Source organism: Lichenostomus cassidix, chromosome 1Aa (assembly GCF_008360975.1).
Source record: "Lichenostomus cassidix isolate B80296 chromosome 1Aa, HeHo_3.0, whole genome shotgun sequence".
NCBI lineage: Eukaryota > Metazoa > Chordata > Aves > Passeriformes > Meliphagidae > Lichenostomus > Lichenostomus cassidix.
Genome location: NC_139480.1, coordinates 19,017,986 through 19,033,460, shown reverse-complemented (window position 1 = coordinate 19,033,460; position 15,475 = coordinate 19,017,986). Strand labels below are relative to the sequence as shown.

General features: G+C 37.7%; 1 protein-coding gene across 4 annotated transcripts in view; it reads right to left on the bottom strand.

The window, feature by feature from the left end:
• MOV10L1 (Mov10 like RNA helicase 1) overlaps positions 1 to 15,440 on the bottom strand; it is a 35,228-nt gene extending 19,788 nt beyond the window's left edge. For all 4 annotated transcript variants that reach the window (XM_085041683.1, XM_085041691.1, XM_085041698.1 and 1 more), the window contains exons 1-14: positions 15,337 to 15,440; positions 14,558 to 14,748; positions 13,600 to 13,756; positions 13,115 to 13,227; positions 12,160 to 12,350; positions 9,969 to 10,109; positions 8,842 to 9,083; positions 8,513 to 8,708; positions 5,878 to 6,072; positions 3,593 to 3,707; positions 2,000 to 2,177; positions 1,324 to 1,394; positions 866 to 957; positions 82 to 140 (exon numbers count right to left, since the gene is read on the bottom strand). In XM_085041683.1, coding sequence (XP_084897809.1) covers positions 82 to 140; positions 866 to 957; positions 1,324 to 1,394; positions 2,000 to 2,177; positions 3,593 to 3,707; positions 5,878 to 6,072; positions 8,513 to 8,708; positions 8,842 to 9,083; positions 9,969 to 10,109; positions 12,160 to 12,350; positions 13,115 to 13,227; positions 13,600 to 13,756; positions 14,558 to 14,748; positions 15,337 to 15,415 — 2,020 coding nt within the window. In that variant the 5' untranslated portion in view covers positions 15,416 to 15,440. The remainder of the gene's footprint in view (positions 1 to 81; positions 141 to 865; positions 958 to 1,323; positions 1,395 to 1,999; positions 2,178 to 3,592; positions 3,708 to 5,877; positions 6,073 to 8,512; positions 8,709 to 8,841; positions 9,084 to 9,968; positions 10,110 to 12,159; positions 12,351 to 13,114; positions 13,228 to 13,599; positions 13,757 to 14,557; positions 14,749 to 15,336) is intronic.
• Positions 15,441 to 15,475: the final 35 nt, after the last annotated feature.

Genomic DNA, 15,475 nt, shown 5'->3' with positions numbered 1-15,475 from the left:
CCTGATGTGAAAGCAATAAAACTCACAAGACTCTGCACAAAGAAACTCCTCTAGTCAGCTTAATAGCCAAATGAAGTGTACCTTTTTCACCTAAGTAGACAGCTTGCTGAATGGCCAACTGGCATCGCCTGCTAGGAATCCTGTAACCAGAATACAGATTTGCAGATTAAACTAAAAGCTTACTTTTCCACATACTGTGACAGCACACACCTATGAGGTATTTGTACTATGCTTATAAAGAGAAGTTTTACAAAAAAATTTGTATTTTTTAAAAAAAGCATCTTTTGAGAAATATGCTGTAGAAGTATAAGCAGCTTTGCTATGAATAATATTGATACACATATTCTCTAGCTTTTCAGTGATACAAAGATGGCCTGATGTTCAATACTTAGTCTTTCAAGGAACTTCTTTGCAAGGCTGAATTTACAGAGAAGATTACGTAACTCCAAACAGATAACTACATCCCATGAATAAAACAGAAGTATAAAAGAATGTGTGATTATCAACAGCTATTTTTTTCCCTGCACAGTTTTGCAACAGTATATTTTTTTCTTAAAAAAGGAAAAAACAACTAATAAAAATACCCCCAAACACCCCACCTCATTCCCCCTCATTTCACTGACATCGATGTGACTATCTAGAAATGATTAACATAACAGTTCCTTGTACACTCGTGCAGTTGCAGTCTTTTAACAATTAATATGGTGGCAAAGGTGTGTTGAGAGAAAGAAGTGAAAGAATTGGCAAGATCTTAATTATGTCCTTCTCTGTATTCACCAAAAAAAAGAGCTGACTGTCATAGTTTAAAAGTCACTTTTCTAGAGGAATCATTAAATGCAGCTTTTTGGAAACTTATAAAAAAAACCTGCAATGGACAAATTCCACATCCATGGGTTCCAAGTTGTAAGTCCGTTCAAAGTCTGCATTAACCTTAAGAGTAACATCTTCCTCACATATCTATTAAAAAGATTAAAAAAAAGTCAGGATACTGATGAAGACTTAATACTTTAAACATAAAGAAGCATCTCTGAAAGCACTGAACCCCCCATCAACTGCAAAAGGTACACCTAGATTTACCCACTATCAACTAGATTATGTTAAAAGTGCTTTCAGAGCAGGCAAAGATTATAATCTCAAAAGAATAGGGAAGCCAGAGTCTTCAACAACACAATAAAAATACAAAATCACAACTTAAAATATAGATAAAATAAACCTAGCTTACCAGAAGTCAGGTTAAACTAGTCTGTAACTCCATGAATTGCATGCTTCCCTTATGAAACCTGTGGACCACAGCATTTACAAGAGGAGATACACTTTGCTTACCTCAGCAACATAGGCAATGTACTCTATTATATGCTTCGAGTAGACCTGACTTTTCAGTATCACCTTATCACCTAATCATAAACAAAGTTAAAAGGCAAAATACTGTTACAAAGAATAGTAACATTTTCACTGCGGCATGTGATTTTTTTCTCTTCTGCACGTTTAAACTAGGAATTTGCAAGAGGCTAATCTCAGCAAAGTTGCTGTATCCATCAGTACTGTTCTGAAATCCCATATGTAGTTGTATGTTACATTTTAAAATGCATCTAGTAATGATGCCATCAGACAACTATCTTGTGTATTACATTACTTGAAATTCTGAATTTAATTTTAGCTACTTTTTCAAGAGTAGCTACTTTTTGCTACTCTTATTGCCTTTTAAGCTATTAGTGCATTGCAGTTTATTTTTGCTGAAAGCCCCACTGATAATTGTAAAAGAAAAATCCTAAAGTATTGAAATATCTATAAGAACAGACACATGCAATGCTGCTTCAGATAGCAGCCACTTTAAGACTGAGACACTAACACAGCATTTCCCCTGTCTAGTAGCCTAAATGAGTAACTTTGTGCTCAGATATGTGAAAGACTTTGAACAAATGAATAAACAATAGAGTTAGCACTGTAGTGAAAATATAGATGACCATGCCATTTGACTTTATCTCATGTTCATTTCTACCTGGAACCAGGCGAGGTCTGCCCTCTTCTACTCCTGGCACTTCCAGCACTAACAAGTTCCCATTCCTTTTTAAAGTAACTCCACTCATGTAGAAATCTTTTAAATCTGTTTCTGCTTGGATCTCTTCAAGCCATAAAAGAGTAGAAAAGTTTGCTTTATAATTATCTAGATTAAGACGCTGAAAAACAAAACCGTATATTAATGTTGCACAGCAAGATATGGAACCCACTATTGCTAATTTTATACAAAACACTTCTTAAAAAAGACCACACAGCAACTGGGTTGCCAATTAAGACACCTAAATACACATATCCATACAGTATTTTAAACTCCCTCAACAGCCACAGCAAAATTAGTATAGTCCTTGGAGTTCAAATACAATAGCCACTCAGCTAAAGAGTTAACCAAGTCTCTCCCTACTACAGTGGCAGTTCCAACATCTGAATTCAGGGACATTCTACAAATTGAGTTCTATGCTCAGTTTATGCACAGAAAGCACAAAATCTAAATACATGGACAGAGACAGCTGAAAAGAGAGAGTCATGTCAGACTCAGCCCTGGATGATGACTATACAATTTATGGTAAGCTGAAAGAACCTGGATTTTCTCCCTCAGAGCTTAATGAACCTCACTGCAGAGGTATTCTCCAACAGTACCAAGTTCTATCTAAACTACGATAGCACAGAATGCTTTCCACTTGGTATCTTATTCAAATACAAGGCAAAAGAGCAGCACTTTCTGATGCAGACTAGTTAAGTCACCAGTACCAGCTAGTACTTAAGGTGCTGAAAAAATAAGTAACCATTAACAGCAGGTCTTCAGTGCAAAATTATTTGAAACACTACAGAGCTTTATCTTCCTTTTGAGAGAGGATCACTAACTTACTAGCTTAATGCTGAGACCTCAGGTTTCATGCGAGCTGTTTAGTCAGCAGACAATACAGCCTTTTACATTTTAAAAAACTGTTAGCCCCAGTTCATAAGTACTTAAAAATTTACTATAAAAAAGGATAAAAAGTGAGTTGCAGCAATGTTCTACCGGAAATCAGGGCAAAGTTTTGGAGAAAGAATCATTGTAATATTCTTGTTAAGACTTCATAGCTTTTTTGGGGATGTTTTGTATGTATTCTGAAACCGCTATACTTGTGAGAAGAATCTGAACAAGCTATAGTGAATTAAATCTGAAGATGTCTAGGAAAACAATTTTGAACAACCAGAAAATAATCCTCTGTTATTCCAACAATTTAAGAGATTGTGCTTTCATTTTTTATGAAATAACACCTGTTCCAACACCTCAATAAACCCTTTCCAGTAATGCCTAAAAAGCAAGAATACAGAGAAATCTTTGTTTAGCTTTTTCAACTCTTTTCAGATTTTCACATTTACACTTTTGTGGTCCTGTAAGCTTGGATTCTGTAACATACTGAAACCAAGGGAAGTTACAGGATCCAGACTGAAGTCTAAGTCTACCTGACAACAGTGTTATGTTCTCTTGTCTTACACTAAGGACTACACATTTTTGCTAAATTAAGGAAGCTTGAACAGAAACACTATACAAGAAAATATTTTTGATATAAAACCTACACTTACATACCTCTGCTAGGTGGGGCTGAAAGGTCAGTATGTCTAAATTCTGTTCCACACATTTTCTTAACTCATCCGGTATGGTATAATGTGGGAGAAAGTTTGAACACCACTTTCTTTTATTTCTAAAACAAAAATGTATGACATATCCTTCAGCTTTCTCAAATAACGTATGTGAAAAACAGCTAATTAACACTCCACATCAAGACTATACACTCAAAACACACACACACACACCCCACACACACAAGGACAGACCGATGACCCCTTCAAAGGGAAAACTGAGAAGTTTGTTATAGTGGGAAGAAAGGTAAGAGACCCCCTACAGAGATGCTGCTTGACACTGTAGGGGAAAAATCATGTGGCCAAAGCTCAATTGGAGTTAAAGCTGTCCAATACTGAGGGGGACATTAAAAAATTTTTAAAAATATGCCAATAGCAAAAAGCAGTGCAGGAAAATCATCGGCCCTGTACAGGATGAGGATAGTCACCTCATAAACAGGGACACAGACAAGGCAGAGATTTTTAATGCTTTCTTTGCTTCTGCCTTCAACATTGATGAGGGACTAAGGGGGTCCCAGTGCCCTGAGCTGGAGGACCATGGCTGTGAGAATGATCAACTCCCAGCTGATCCTGAACTTCTGCAGGATTTGCTGCTCCTGCTGCATCCCTGTAAGTCTATAGGGCCTGATGGTGTTCATCTGAGTACTCAACGAGCTGGTTGATGTCGTCACAAGACAGTCAAGCTTTTGATACTGTCTCTTAGAGCATCCTCCAGGACAAAACATCCAGCCCACAGCTGGATAAACACATCATGCGATGGGTGAACAACTGGCTCACGGGTCAGGCATGAAGGGTTACAGTAAAGGGGGTGACATCAGACTGGTGACCTGACACCAATGGGGTTTGGCAGGGCTCCATCTTAGGGCCAGGTTTCTTCTACATCTCAAATGACTTGGATGTAGGATTTGAAGGTATACTGAGTAAGTTCGCCAATGACAAATCAGGAGGACCTGCCGACTCCCTCAGAGAGAGAGGTGCTGAAGAGAGACCTACACAAATTAGAAAGATGGACAATCACCAACTGTATGTCACTGAACAAAGACAAGTGCCAGATTCTGCAGCTGGTCCACCTGGATGTATGGATGGATTGAAGAGACTGATAAGACACTGAAAAGCACTGCTGCAGAAAGGGACCTGGGGTTCCTGGTTGATGGCAAGTTGAATGTGAGTCAGCAGTGCCCTGTCAGCCAGAAGGGTGAACTGTGAGCTGGGGAGCATCAGGCACAGCATCACCAGCCAGGCAAGGGAGGGGATTGTCCTGCCACCAGGATGGTGAAGGGCCTGGAGGGGAAACCTTATATGGAGATGCTGAGGTCACTTGGTCTTTTCAACCTGGAGAAGAGGAGACTGAGGGGAGACCTCATTCCAGTCTACAACTTCCTCATGAGGGGAAGAGGAGGTGCAGGCACTGATCTAGTGACCAGTGACACGACCTCAGGGAATGGCATGAAGCTATGTCAGGAGAGGCTGAAGTTGGATATTAGGAACAGATTCTTCACCCAGAGTGTGGCTGGGCACTGGAACAGGCTCCACTGGGAAGTGGTCACAGCCCCAAGCCTGACAGAGTTCAAGAATTGTTTGGAAAAAGCTCTCTGACACATGGTGTGATTCTTGGGGTGGTTCTGTGCAGGGCCAGGAGCTGGACTTGGTGATTCTTACGGGTCCTTTTAAATTCTGGCTATTCTATAATAATTGTTCCACCTACAGATTATTTGAAAACACTGGGTTTCTGCTTTTTCAGCTTAGGTATATTTTCATAACTTAGCAAATAATATAAATATAATGGAAGCTTATTTGCAAAAGAAAAGTTTTGAATGAAAGATGGGAGGCATTAGTCAGATGTAGATGTTAAAGCTGCATAAAGAATTAAGAAGCTTATTATGTCAGAAACCTATTTTCAGTTTTCCATCTTTTTTTCTTAATACAACTGTTACTTGTAGATAACTAAGCAACAGTGTTTTATCTTATTACCACACTACGCATTGGAGATTCTGTTTGAAAAACCTACAAAGAAATCAAGAAGTTAATTACTAAAACAACCTCTTCTCTCAGCAATGTCCAGAATCATCTTGTTTACAACATATATATACACACACACACACACATATATACAGAAACATGTATACACTCTCCCAGTTTCACATTTTCTTTGTCAGCATTACAGAACAGATATAGCAATGCCAAGTAGAGCAGTGTTAGGCAAGTGTTATTTTTTGCTCTAAGTGACAATACCTTTTGTGTTTAGGGCCAGCCACTGTTGTTTTCCTTGCTTGAGGATCCGGAATAATTTTAGGTTTTCTTGGAGAAAACGGTTGTACAGGTGCTATAAGTAATTCTTCTTCATTTGTTACAGTGGCTTCAACATAGCGGCCAACAGTAAAATCAGAAAAGCCAAGTAACAGGAGCTCTTTACTGTGTCCATGAATCCTTCAAGTAAACAGAAGTTATCTTCTTAAAAATTAACATGTTCACACTTCATTTTCCCAGCAATGAGACAGATTCTCATTTCAGTTACATATAAGAATTGCTAATTTAGGGCAACTCCTCACACTTACTTCCTGCCTCGAGTTCAATCCAGGTATCATAAATAATTAAAAAAAACAACCCAAAACCACAGCAAAAATCTCAACCCCACAATTTCATCAAAACCTTGGGTAAAGAGCAAAATCTCTCCATTTAACATACTAGGGTACAGAATTAATACTTCTGTCATAAGGAACATCCTGGAATTACTGCTACTGAAAAAGATGAACCAAACAGCTCCATCAGAGGAACCTGAAGCAAATCCCTTCATTGTCTGCAGCAACAGCTTTGCAGCACCTTGCCTAAGGCTATTCAGAACTGAACCCTAACTGTAAACATATGAAGTGGAGGAAGTAAGAAAAATCCTTTAATTCTGAAAAACATACTTTATACATGCAAGCGTTGCTTGGCAAGTGACAGATGAGAAAAAAACAGGAGGGAAAGGTTTCTTCAGATTGGCTTCTAAGAAAACTAAGGACTGCTAGAGTGCAATTCTCTAACTACACAGTCCAATGCTGCTACTGTGTGCCTGAAACAAATACATCCCAGAAGGATTCCAGCTTACCTTCTCTTTGGCAGGAGAACCAGTTTTTAAACTTTTGCCAACACCACCTGCTCAGGTTAAAACTATAGCCTGGTTTTCTCTGATATAAAAACTCAAACCAGACACTGAACTGTCCAAATTTAGGATCTAAATTTGCAGCCTCTATGGTCTCTTAGGTGGATAGCAAGCACCTCATGCTGCAGTCTCCCATGGAGTTTTGTGTGGATTATTCTGTATTATAAGAAGATTCTAAGACTCTGTGGGCTTTTACAGATTTACAGTGAAATATAAATCATTTTTTCTACATGTCTATCTCCACAAAGGCAAGCCACGCCTGCAGCTCTGTCTTTCAAATTAGAGCTAAATCACCCTCCTAAGAAATTTTCTACCCCTTGCCTCACTATTTAAAATGGTAAGAGAAGTAGTGTGAAAATTATTGCAGCATTACTTTGATGAATGAAACCTTGTTTTCCTCTGTCCAACTTTTAATTTACAATCCTAGGAACCAATGGCTGTGGAATACAAATTCTGCAGAGCTACAGCTGGAATCAAGAGAAAAGTACACAAATGTAAGCTTTGCCAGATAAGGTTCCTACTCCCACTTAAACTGAAGAGCTCACACAAAGCCCCTTTCCATTCTTAACTAAATGAATGAAATATTTTGTACAGCAGAGTATTTTTTGTTTTTCAAGGATTTTCTAAGACTTGCAAACCACTTCCTCTGTGAATTACGCTGTCAGTGAAGAAAGCTGTTTCCTTCTTATTTCAGCATACATAACTTGAATTTCCCATCGCAGAACAGGAAAACTTGAGATCAAGGGCATATGGCAATACAAGATACTAAAGACTATGAGAAATGTATCAGATATAACAAGCAATTCCCAGCAAACGTGCATTAGTTCTAGTATTCACAGAGCAATGGATTTCCTACAAATAATATATCCATCTGTAGGCATTATTTTCAAGTCACTGTTACTTTAGAGATGTTACCTACTCCCACTAATATTGCTTCATTAAGTACTACCATTTTATTTCAATAAAAATTCAGAACCAAGCACTAAAATGGTAACTACTTTCGAATTCTAACATAGGTTTCCAGATAATTTGCTAATATGTATTGGCTTACTTTACACTACACCACGTGCTGGTTTTGACTAGGACAGAGTTAATTTTCTTCATAGCAGCTACTATGGGGTTCTGGTTTGGATCTGTGCTGAAAAAAGTGTCGATAACATAGGGATCTTTTTATTGGGCTGAAAAGGGCTTACATAGAGCCAAGGCCTTTTCCCCGTCTCATACCTCACCAGTGAGAAGGCTAGGGGTGCACAAGGAGTTGGAAGGGAACACAGCCAGGATAGCTGACCCCAACGGACCCAAGGGATGTTCCATCTCATGCTTAGTATATAAAGCTAGGGTGAAAGAAGAAGGGAGGACATTCTGAGTGATGGCATTTATATTCCCAAGGCACCATCACATGTGACAGAGCCCTGCTGTCCTGGGGATGGCTGAATGCCTGCCTGCCCACAGGAAGTGGTGAATGAATTCGTTGTTTTACTTCGCTTGTGTTCGTGGCTTTTGGTTTACCTAATTAACTGTCTTTATCTCAACCTATGAGTTTTCACACTTTTACTCTTTCCATTGTCTCTGCCATTCTGCTGGAAGAAGTTAGTGAGTGACTGAATGGGGTTAAACCGCAACATGCCAAGAAGAGAACTACACCTAGAATAAGGGAACTATTAAGTCTATTTTCATTACTGGTTTCCATTGTACTGGCTAGAAATAATAGAAAGAAATACTTACACAGCTGTGCATATGATCACTATGAATGTTTTCCCACCTGGTGGTATCACAATCTCTGCAGTAATATTGCTGTTCTTAATTGGTTGCTCCACATGGTCTTTTTGCTCACTTTCTCCATTTTGCAGATTTTCATCTTTCACCAAGGAAATGTTTTCTTTTGTCCTTGACAAATTTGTATCTTGAAAATTAATTCCTTCTGCAGTAAACATGTAACAGTAAATTTTGTTATCACAATATCTATTGCTAAAATAGACAAGTTTTCTCAAACAAACCTACTGGTCTTCTGAGGAGCTAACATTCAGCATTCAAATGTTAATATTGCACTGTACCTGGAATGATTCCATTCTTCATAATGGATGTATGATTCAATGACTCATATGTTGTTCCTCCACTGTTGTTAAATGAATTAACTGTAGCTTTTGAGAGATTTTCTTGATTTATTGGAAAAGATGGCAGATTTCCTTCTGGAGTGTTCTCACATTTTTGAGGAATCTCAACACTGAATTGCTTGTCTTTCACCCATCCAGCTAAACTGCAGCTGATTAAGGACTGTGGTACACTCCCTTTATTCCTAGAAGTAGTTTTGTCATTAGTTATATAATTAAGTGCATGGTGAATGTTCTCGGTAAGTTTAATTCTACCTGAACTCAAATACAACTGTCTGTAGCAGGTTAGTTCACCATTATTTCATAACTGCCATCAGAAAGAAATTGCACTGCTGCTTTTAACTCATGACGACAAGAACCTTTGCTTTATGTTAATATTTCTAGGTCACATCAGCTATCATATAAAGCATATAAAAATACTGTGTATAATAAAAACCTAAGGGAGCTTAAAATTCTTCACTGGGTAACTAGCTCCTAGGAAAAAACACAGAGCAACAAATAATGGGTGTTCAGATGTGTCTTCATTTAAGCCTTTATGCCCAGATGTGAAAAAGAAAACGCACACACACACACACACACAAAAAGAAAAAAAAAAGGAAGAAAAATAAAGCCATCAAAACAAAAAACTCCCAAGGTTACACCAACATAGTTCTTCAGCATGCAAGTTTACAAAAAAACTCTTGGAAAAAAATCTGCTTTTAATACATGAGTATGCAACAGTCCTCTTGTTCTAAGATTTTGAAGATGGCAGAGTATTTGCAGTTTAAATTAAACACAAAAGTAAAAGCTTTTACTTCAATCCCCATTCTAGGAAGGGTTTTACTAGGATTGAAAAGAGATATAGGATTGGGGAGTCTCAAAGCACTATCCACACGATAAATGCTCACTATCAAAAAGGCTATCCTACAGACATTAAATCAGCATGCAATTCTCTTTAATTCCATAGTATCTGGAGGTTACTTGAAGATCACAAACCACAAGGCTCCACTAGAAAAGGCTTCTGTATGTAAGACAGGTTAACAGACTGTAGAGTGATGGAAATAAATCTTCAAACAATCAGATAGGCTTACTCTATCCAAACAATCATTCTTTTAGATTCCCCCTGCTTCAGAGTTCCAAAGTCAGTCATTCTTGATATTTTCAACTCTCCTTTGTCTCTCATTAAATCTTCATAAGGCTCATCCATATTATCTCCATTAGAGTGAGACTGTCTGTAAAAATAATTTTAGGTAGCAGTTTTTAAACAGTAATAGGCTCAGCAAATATCTTTGATTCAGCACAAGCTTAAGAAATACTATACCAAGGCATAACCACAGTATTTAGAAAGAAACAGGTGAGAGAGTTCATTTTGTTCTCAGCCATTAATACTTCCAAGACAATTAGATTAACTTCACTAATTTAAGCAGCAACAAGTCTTTTGTCAGCAGCACAATAAACCAGCATAAAACTTTGGATGCAAGACTAAAATAATTGAAAACTTAACTAATTCCTGCTGAGGAGCTGAATCAAATGGTGAGTGAAGTCTTTATGGCTCTCTTTAGGAGCTGAACAAAGACACAGCAAAGAGCAGCTCCTTAGCAAGAGTCATGATTAGCACTGCAGCTAAGAGATAAAATGACTAGACTGGAAGTGTTTCAATCTATGCACTTGCATCTTCTGCTTACTGTTCCAATCTGAAAGTGGCAAGCTGAAGACAAAATTAAAAAACAGATGAAAACCAAAAAGTACCCTTGAAAACTCCTATCACATATGACTGATGAAAAATGCCTATGAAACTAGGCACGTGCTCTTTCCCGTCTGAAGCACTGAGCACAAGCCTAACCTCTTAGTGTCTTCTACCTGTAGAAACAATTTTTTTACATGGTTTCTATTCTGTAATTAAGAAACTATTCATTTAGATAAAGTGGCATGGAAATACCTTAGAAATATTTTAATAATCTCACAATATGTACACACCTTTAGTATTCCTGAGTTATGTGACATACTGAAGTTGAAAATGAGTGCAGCTGCTTTTTGTTATCTATATCAACTTACTAGCCAAGCCCACTAGATGTCTCCCACTGCAGCTTAAGCTGCACTTTTTGATACGATAGATGTACACTAAACCTGAGAAATCAACCCTAAGGCCTACTTTTGTAATTTGGCTTTAGTAATAATGTTCTGTATAAAATCTACCATTAAAAACAGTTGCAACTGAAATTTGCGAAAAATTTGTAGCATTTTGCAAAATGATGTAAACACTTCAAGTCTTCTCTAGGTAAAATTTATTATATCTGTTATCTTTAGAGAAAACAGCTTATTTCATTCTTTGTAGATCCTTTGAAGACATATATACTGCCCTTGGCTTAATTTCCTAGACATCTCCCAAAGACTATGTGTGAAAGATATCAGCACATCCTTTGCCCTCCCCTTTGGACTTTCTAATTGACAATTTATTTTCTGCCTAAAGAATTAGACTCTGTGATCCTGCCAAGACCTCAGCATGGAAAGTGATAGATCTTACAGGTAATAGATCTATTTATTTAGGTGGTATTTGTCTGTTTCACAGGACAGACACTTAAACTTACAAGTCAAATTCCAGATTTTTGCTGGGATTTTGTTATTGACCAGTTGCCCATTTTACATTTGTGTAGTTGATTATTTCCTTAAGTCTTGCTTCTTCTCCATACTGAACATCATCTACTTTTTCCAATCTCTTCTGCAGTCTGTCCAGATCCTCCTCACACCACATATAATATCTAAAGTGCCTGCAGAACCTCTCAGCTCAATATTTGCAAGCCAAATGAATCTCTATTATTTAGATCATTAAACTTTTCCTTTTAGGAAAGATATCTGAACAATCACTGTAACTTAAGCAAAATGGATTAAAGACACATGAATTTTACATGAGTTTTGCTGACAATTGTTTTCAAACAGTAAAGTCCCTATTAGAAGAGGACAATTTAGAAGAAACACATGAACTTGGCATTTTTCTAATATGCATGCAAAACTCCTTCCCTTGCTTTGCAGTATTCCTGAGCTCAGCCCCTACTAGTTTTGCTTCTCTATCAAGCACTCATGTTCCCACCTTCTGGAGGGAGAAAAAAAACAAACAACAAGAGCCAAATCATATCATGCTCTAGTTTTTGCAATGGTCTATTATGTCTTCCAGTCAACTAGGGAAATATCCAAAGTATTTCTTGCTTAAGAGATGCAATGAAATGTAAGCCGCGTAACCACACTTTGTCTCTAACTTTTATAAAGAAAACGAAACAATGTTACCCATCCTGGCTGACTGGCACCAAGCAGAGTGCTCTCCAAATGTAACAGGACTGACTGCTCTCCACCACAATCGTGTTCACCAGATCATATCTACGAGGTGAATAACCATCAGGAAGTCTCAGTGAATCCAAAGTGAAAAATATACTGTCATCTACTGTCCCAGTTCTTCCACAGATGCTAGAAATGTGAACCTGCAATAGTTTGTATTCGCTGTTACTTACTATCTTCTTAAGCTAACAGACATACCATTGCCTATATTTCTCCCCTGAAGCAGCCCTTCTAGCATTAATAAAAATGCATTCGGAAATTTCAGTTATTCACAGGAGGTAAACACAGAATCACTGTGCTTGTCTTCACATTTAGAAGTATAAAGAAACACAAGTACTTCAGATAAGCATTAAGTTCCACTGAAGTGCATACTATAATATGTTCACTTGACTCAATCGTGGTACCGTTCTTGTGACATATAACTTATGTAATTTATACTTCCATACTAAGAGTAACAAGAATAATTTTTTTCCTATGATTGACATGCAAATATTCAATATATACAGTTAAGACAAAGACCATAAATCTAGCATGGCATATGCATTACTTGAGCAAAAAAATACTTTCATTAAAATAATAAAAAGGACAATGGTTGTTTTTAAGCCAAAACACTCGAATAAATGAAACATCATAAGTTCCCCAGTCATGACATATCCTCATTATAACCAATAGTAAGCATTCAAATCAGCAATTCATAATAAGTAAGTCAGTTAGTCTTTCTGGTCAATGCCAAATGCGTATGCATTTTAAAAACACCTTATTTTAGAAACATCCTCTAAATGAATTGATACATTTTATCTTTTAATCAAAGATGCGTTATAGAAGATCTACCAGTATTTGTAAATGAAACCTGTGGGAAACCTTCACCCAAGATTCCTCTTGCTAAAAACAAGTGCAGAACATTTACCTTGTTTACTTGTTTATACCTCAAAGGCCTTACATCAACTGCTTCACTTTTCCATGTTTGTGAGTTAATATAATATTTTGCTTGCACCCAGTCACCTTCACAAGGCTTGAAATCTATACAAAACAGAACATTTCTCAAGGTTAATTACTATTCATAACATTCACATTACTCCTCTACAGAACTAGTATGAGTTAAATAAAATCCAGAACAATGCACTATTCAGACCCACTGAATCCAAAGTTCTCTTTGCAGTTCTTCACCTTTCAGGTTATGACAAACTACGTACGAGATGCTAGTGGAAACATGGACTTGCTTACATGTAACTTAGACTTAAACGAGGTCATGCTCAGTGAGAATGAACAGGCAGCCTTCTTCATTCAGTTTCACTGCACACTCTATTAGACCTTACTTGGGATGACAACTGCAAGTTTACCAGAAGATATTTCTATTGTATACTGAAAAAATATTAAGAAGTCCCTACACACCTTCCCAGACGTTTTGCATTGCAAAGTAAGTATTCTGATTAATATAGCCACCATCCACAGAGAGAGAGGTAATACTGCCAATTAACGTTTTCTTATTTAGGTCAGTGGCATCACAAATAGGACTGGAGTCTTCTTGTGTGTTCCAGATGGTGTCTACCTATTAATACAAAAATAACCCCAACATTTAAACAGCTGATACTTAAACATACATTCCTACAATAAATATACAGAATTTCACTTGTTTATGGAGGCAAAGCTTCTTATTAGACAATTACTTACTCACTGTAGCTGCTACGTTTTGTACACAAAAGCAATGAGCAATAAACGGTAACTTCTCTTTTAAAGAGAGCTGTATGCTGCAGTGCTGACTCCTACTAGAATTATACGCTGATTTTTCAATTTTTTCTCACACATGGCTTGCTTTAGGCCTACTTAAGAATTTTCTTCATATTGACAAGAGGACCACCCCCAGTAATGCACCTGTACACAACTGGAACTTGAAAATTACTATTTCAGAAAGCAAAAAACATGCTTTCAAGATGGTATTCACAAACACTACATATATTCCAGACTGACCCTCTTGTCATTTTTTAATAATTTGATTACGAAAACCCCTAGAGCTGCTTCTTACAGACTCTTCATATCACCACATGTAATTTAATGAAGTCTGATCCAATCTTAACTATACTATCATACTAATTTTTATATGATTTATTTTGTTTAACATAATGCATACCATTTATGATAATAATAAATAGCCTACATTCAACATAATTTGAAAGGTGATGGAATAAAATAATAAAATAACCCACAAAACCTAACTTACCCCCACTAGGGGAAGGGCTTGCAATTTCTCCTGGTTTGTAGGATTTGTAAGGCTAAAACTAAAGCAACTTCCAAAACAAAGCCTCAAGGTACTTACGAAAAAGTGAGACTACTATTTATCTTCGCCTCTTACCCTGACAGCTTTCAGGCCACCTGATGTTTTATCCTCTTCCACAGTGGCAGTAACTTCTTGTCCAACAGCCAGCGACATGTTTTTTGTAACAACATCCTTTGTGAAGACTATCATGTCATTTATCATCCCATAATCATGGCAAAGTCTTGTCACTACTCCTTGTACCCTTTTCAATTCTTTATCACCTACATCTAAAGAAAAAGCGTTGACATAAACTCAAATCACTTGTTTCTAGAACTATGAAAAAAGTTATGAATGCTACTATAAGGGATATCTCTTCTATCAAAAAACCAACTGAAAATAGCAACAGCTGCCAATTAATAATTTTCACAATTGCGTCTTGAAGTCTTATGGCAATCTATGGTTTCAATCTATTAATAAAGCTAGTTCAATACTAACTACATTTTAAAAACAACATGCTTTAAGCTCCATTAAAAAAAAAACTATATAGAATATTTCACATTGAAAGAGACCCACATGGATCATGGAGTCTAACTCTCTGCTCCTCACACGACAAACCTAAAACTAAACGATATGATTCAGTGCATCATCCAGACGCCCCTCGAACTCTGAAAGGCTAGGTGCCGCGACCACTTCCCTGGGACGCCTGTTCCAGGGACTGACCACCCTCCCAGTGAAGAGCCTTTTCCCACTGTCCAATCTCATGACCTCCATCTTCTTACTGCCTTTCTTAAGGAAACACGTCTGCACTCCGCTCCACTCACGTGCGGCATGACCACACTTCACAAGCTGCACCACAACGGGCCTGCAATTCCTACCTGAGGTCGCCCATCTCTCATCTTCGTCATCTGCGCGTCTCCAGAAGTAGGAGAGCGCCTTAGAAAGGAGACAGAGCATCCCGGAGCGCCTGGAGGGCGCCGGGCCGCCGCGCGGAGCGCCTGGAGGGCGCCGGGCCGC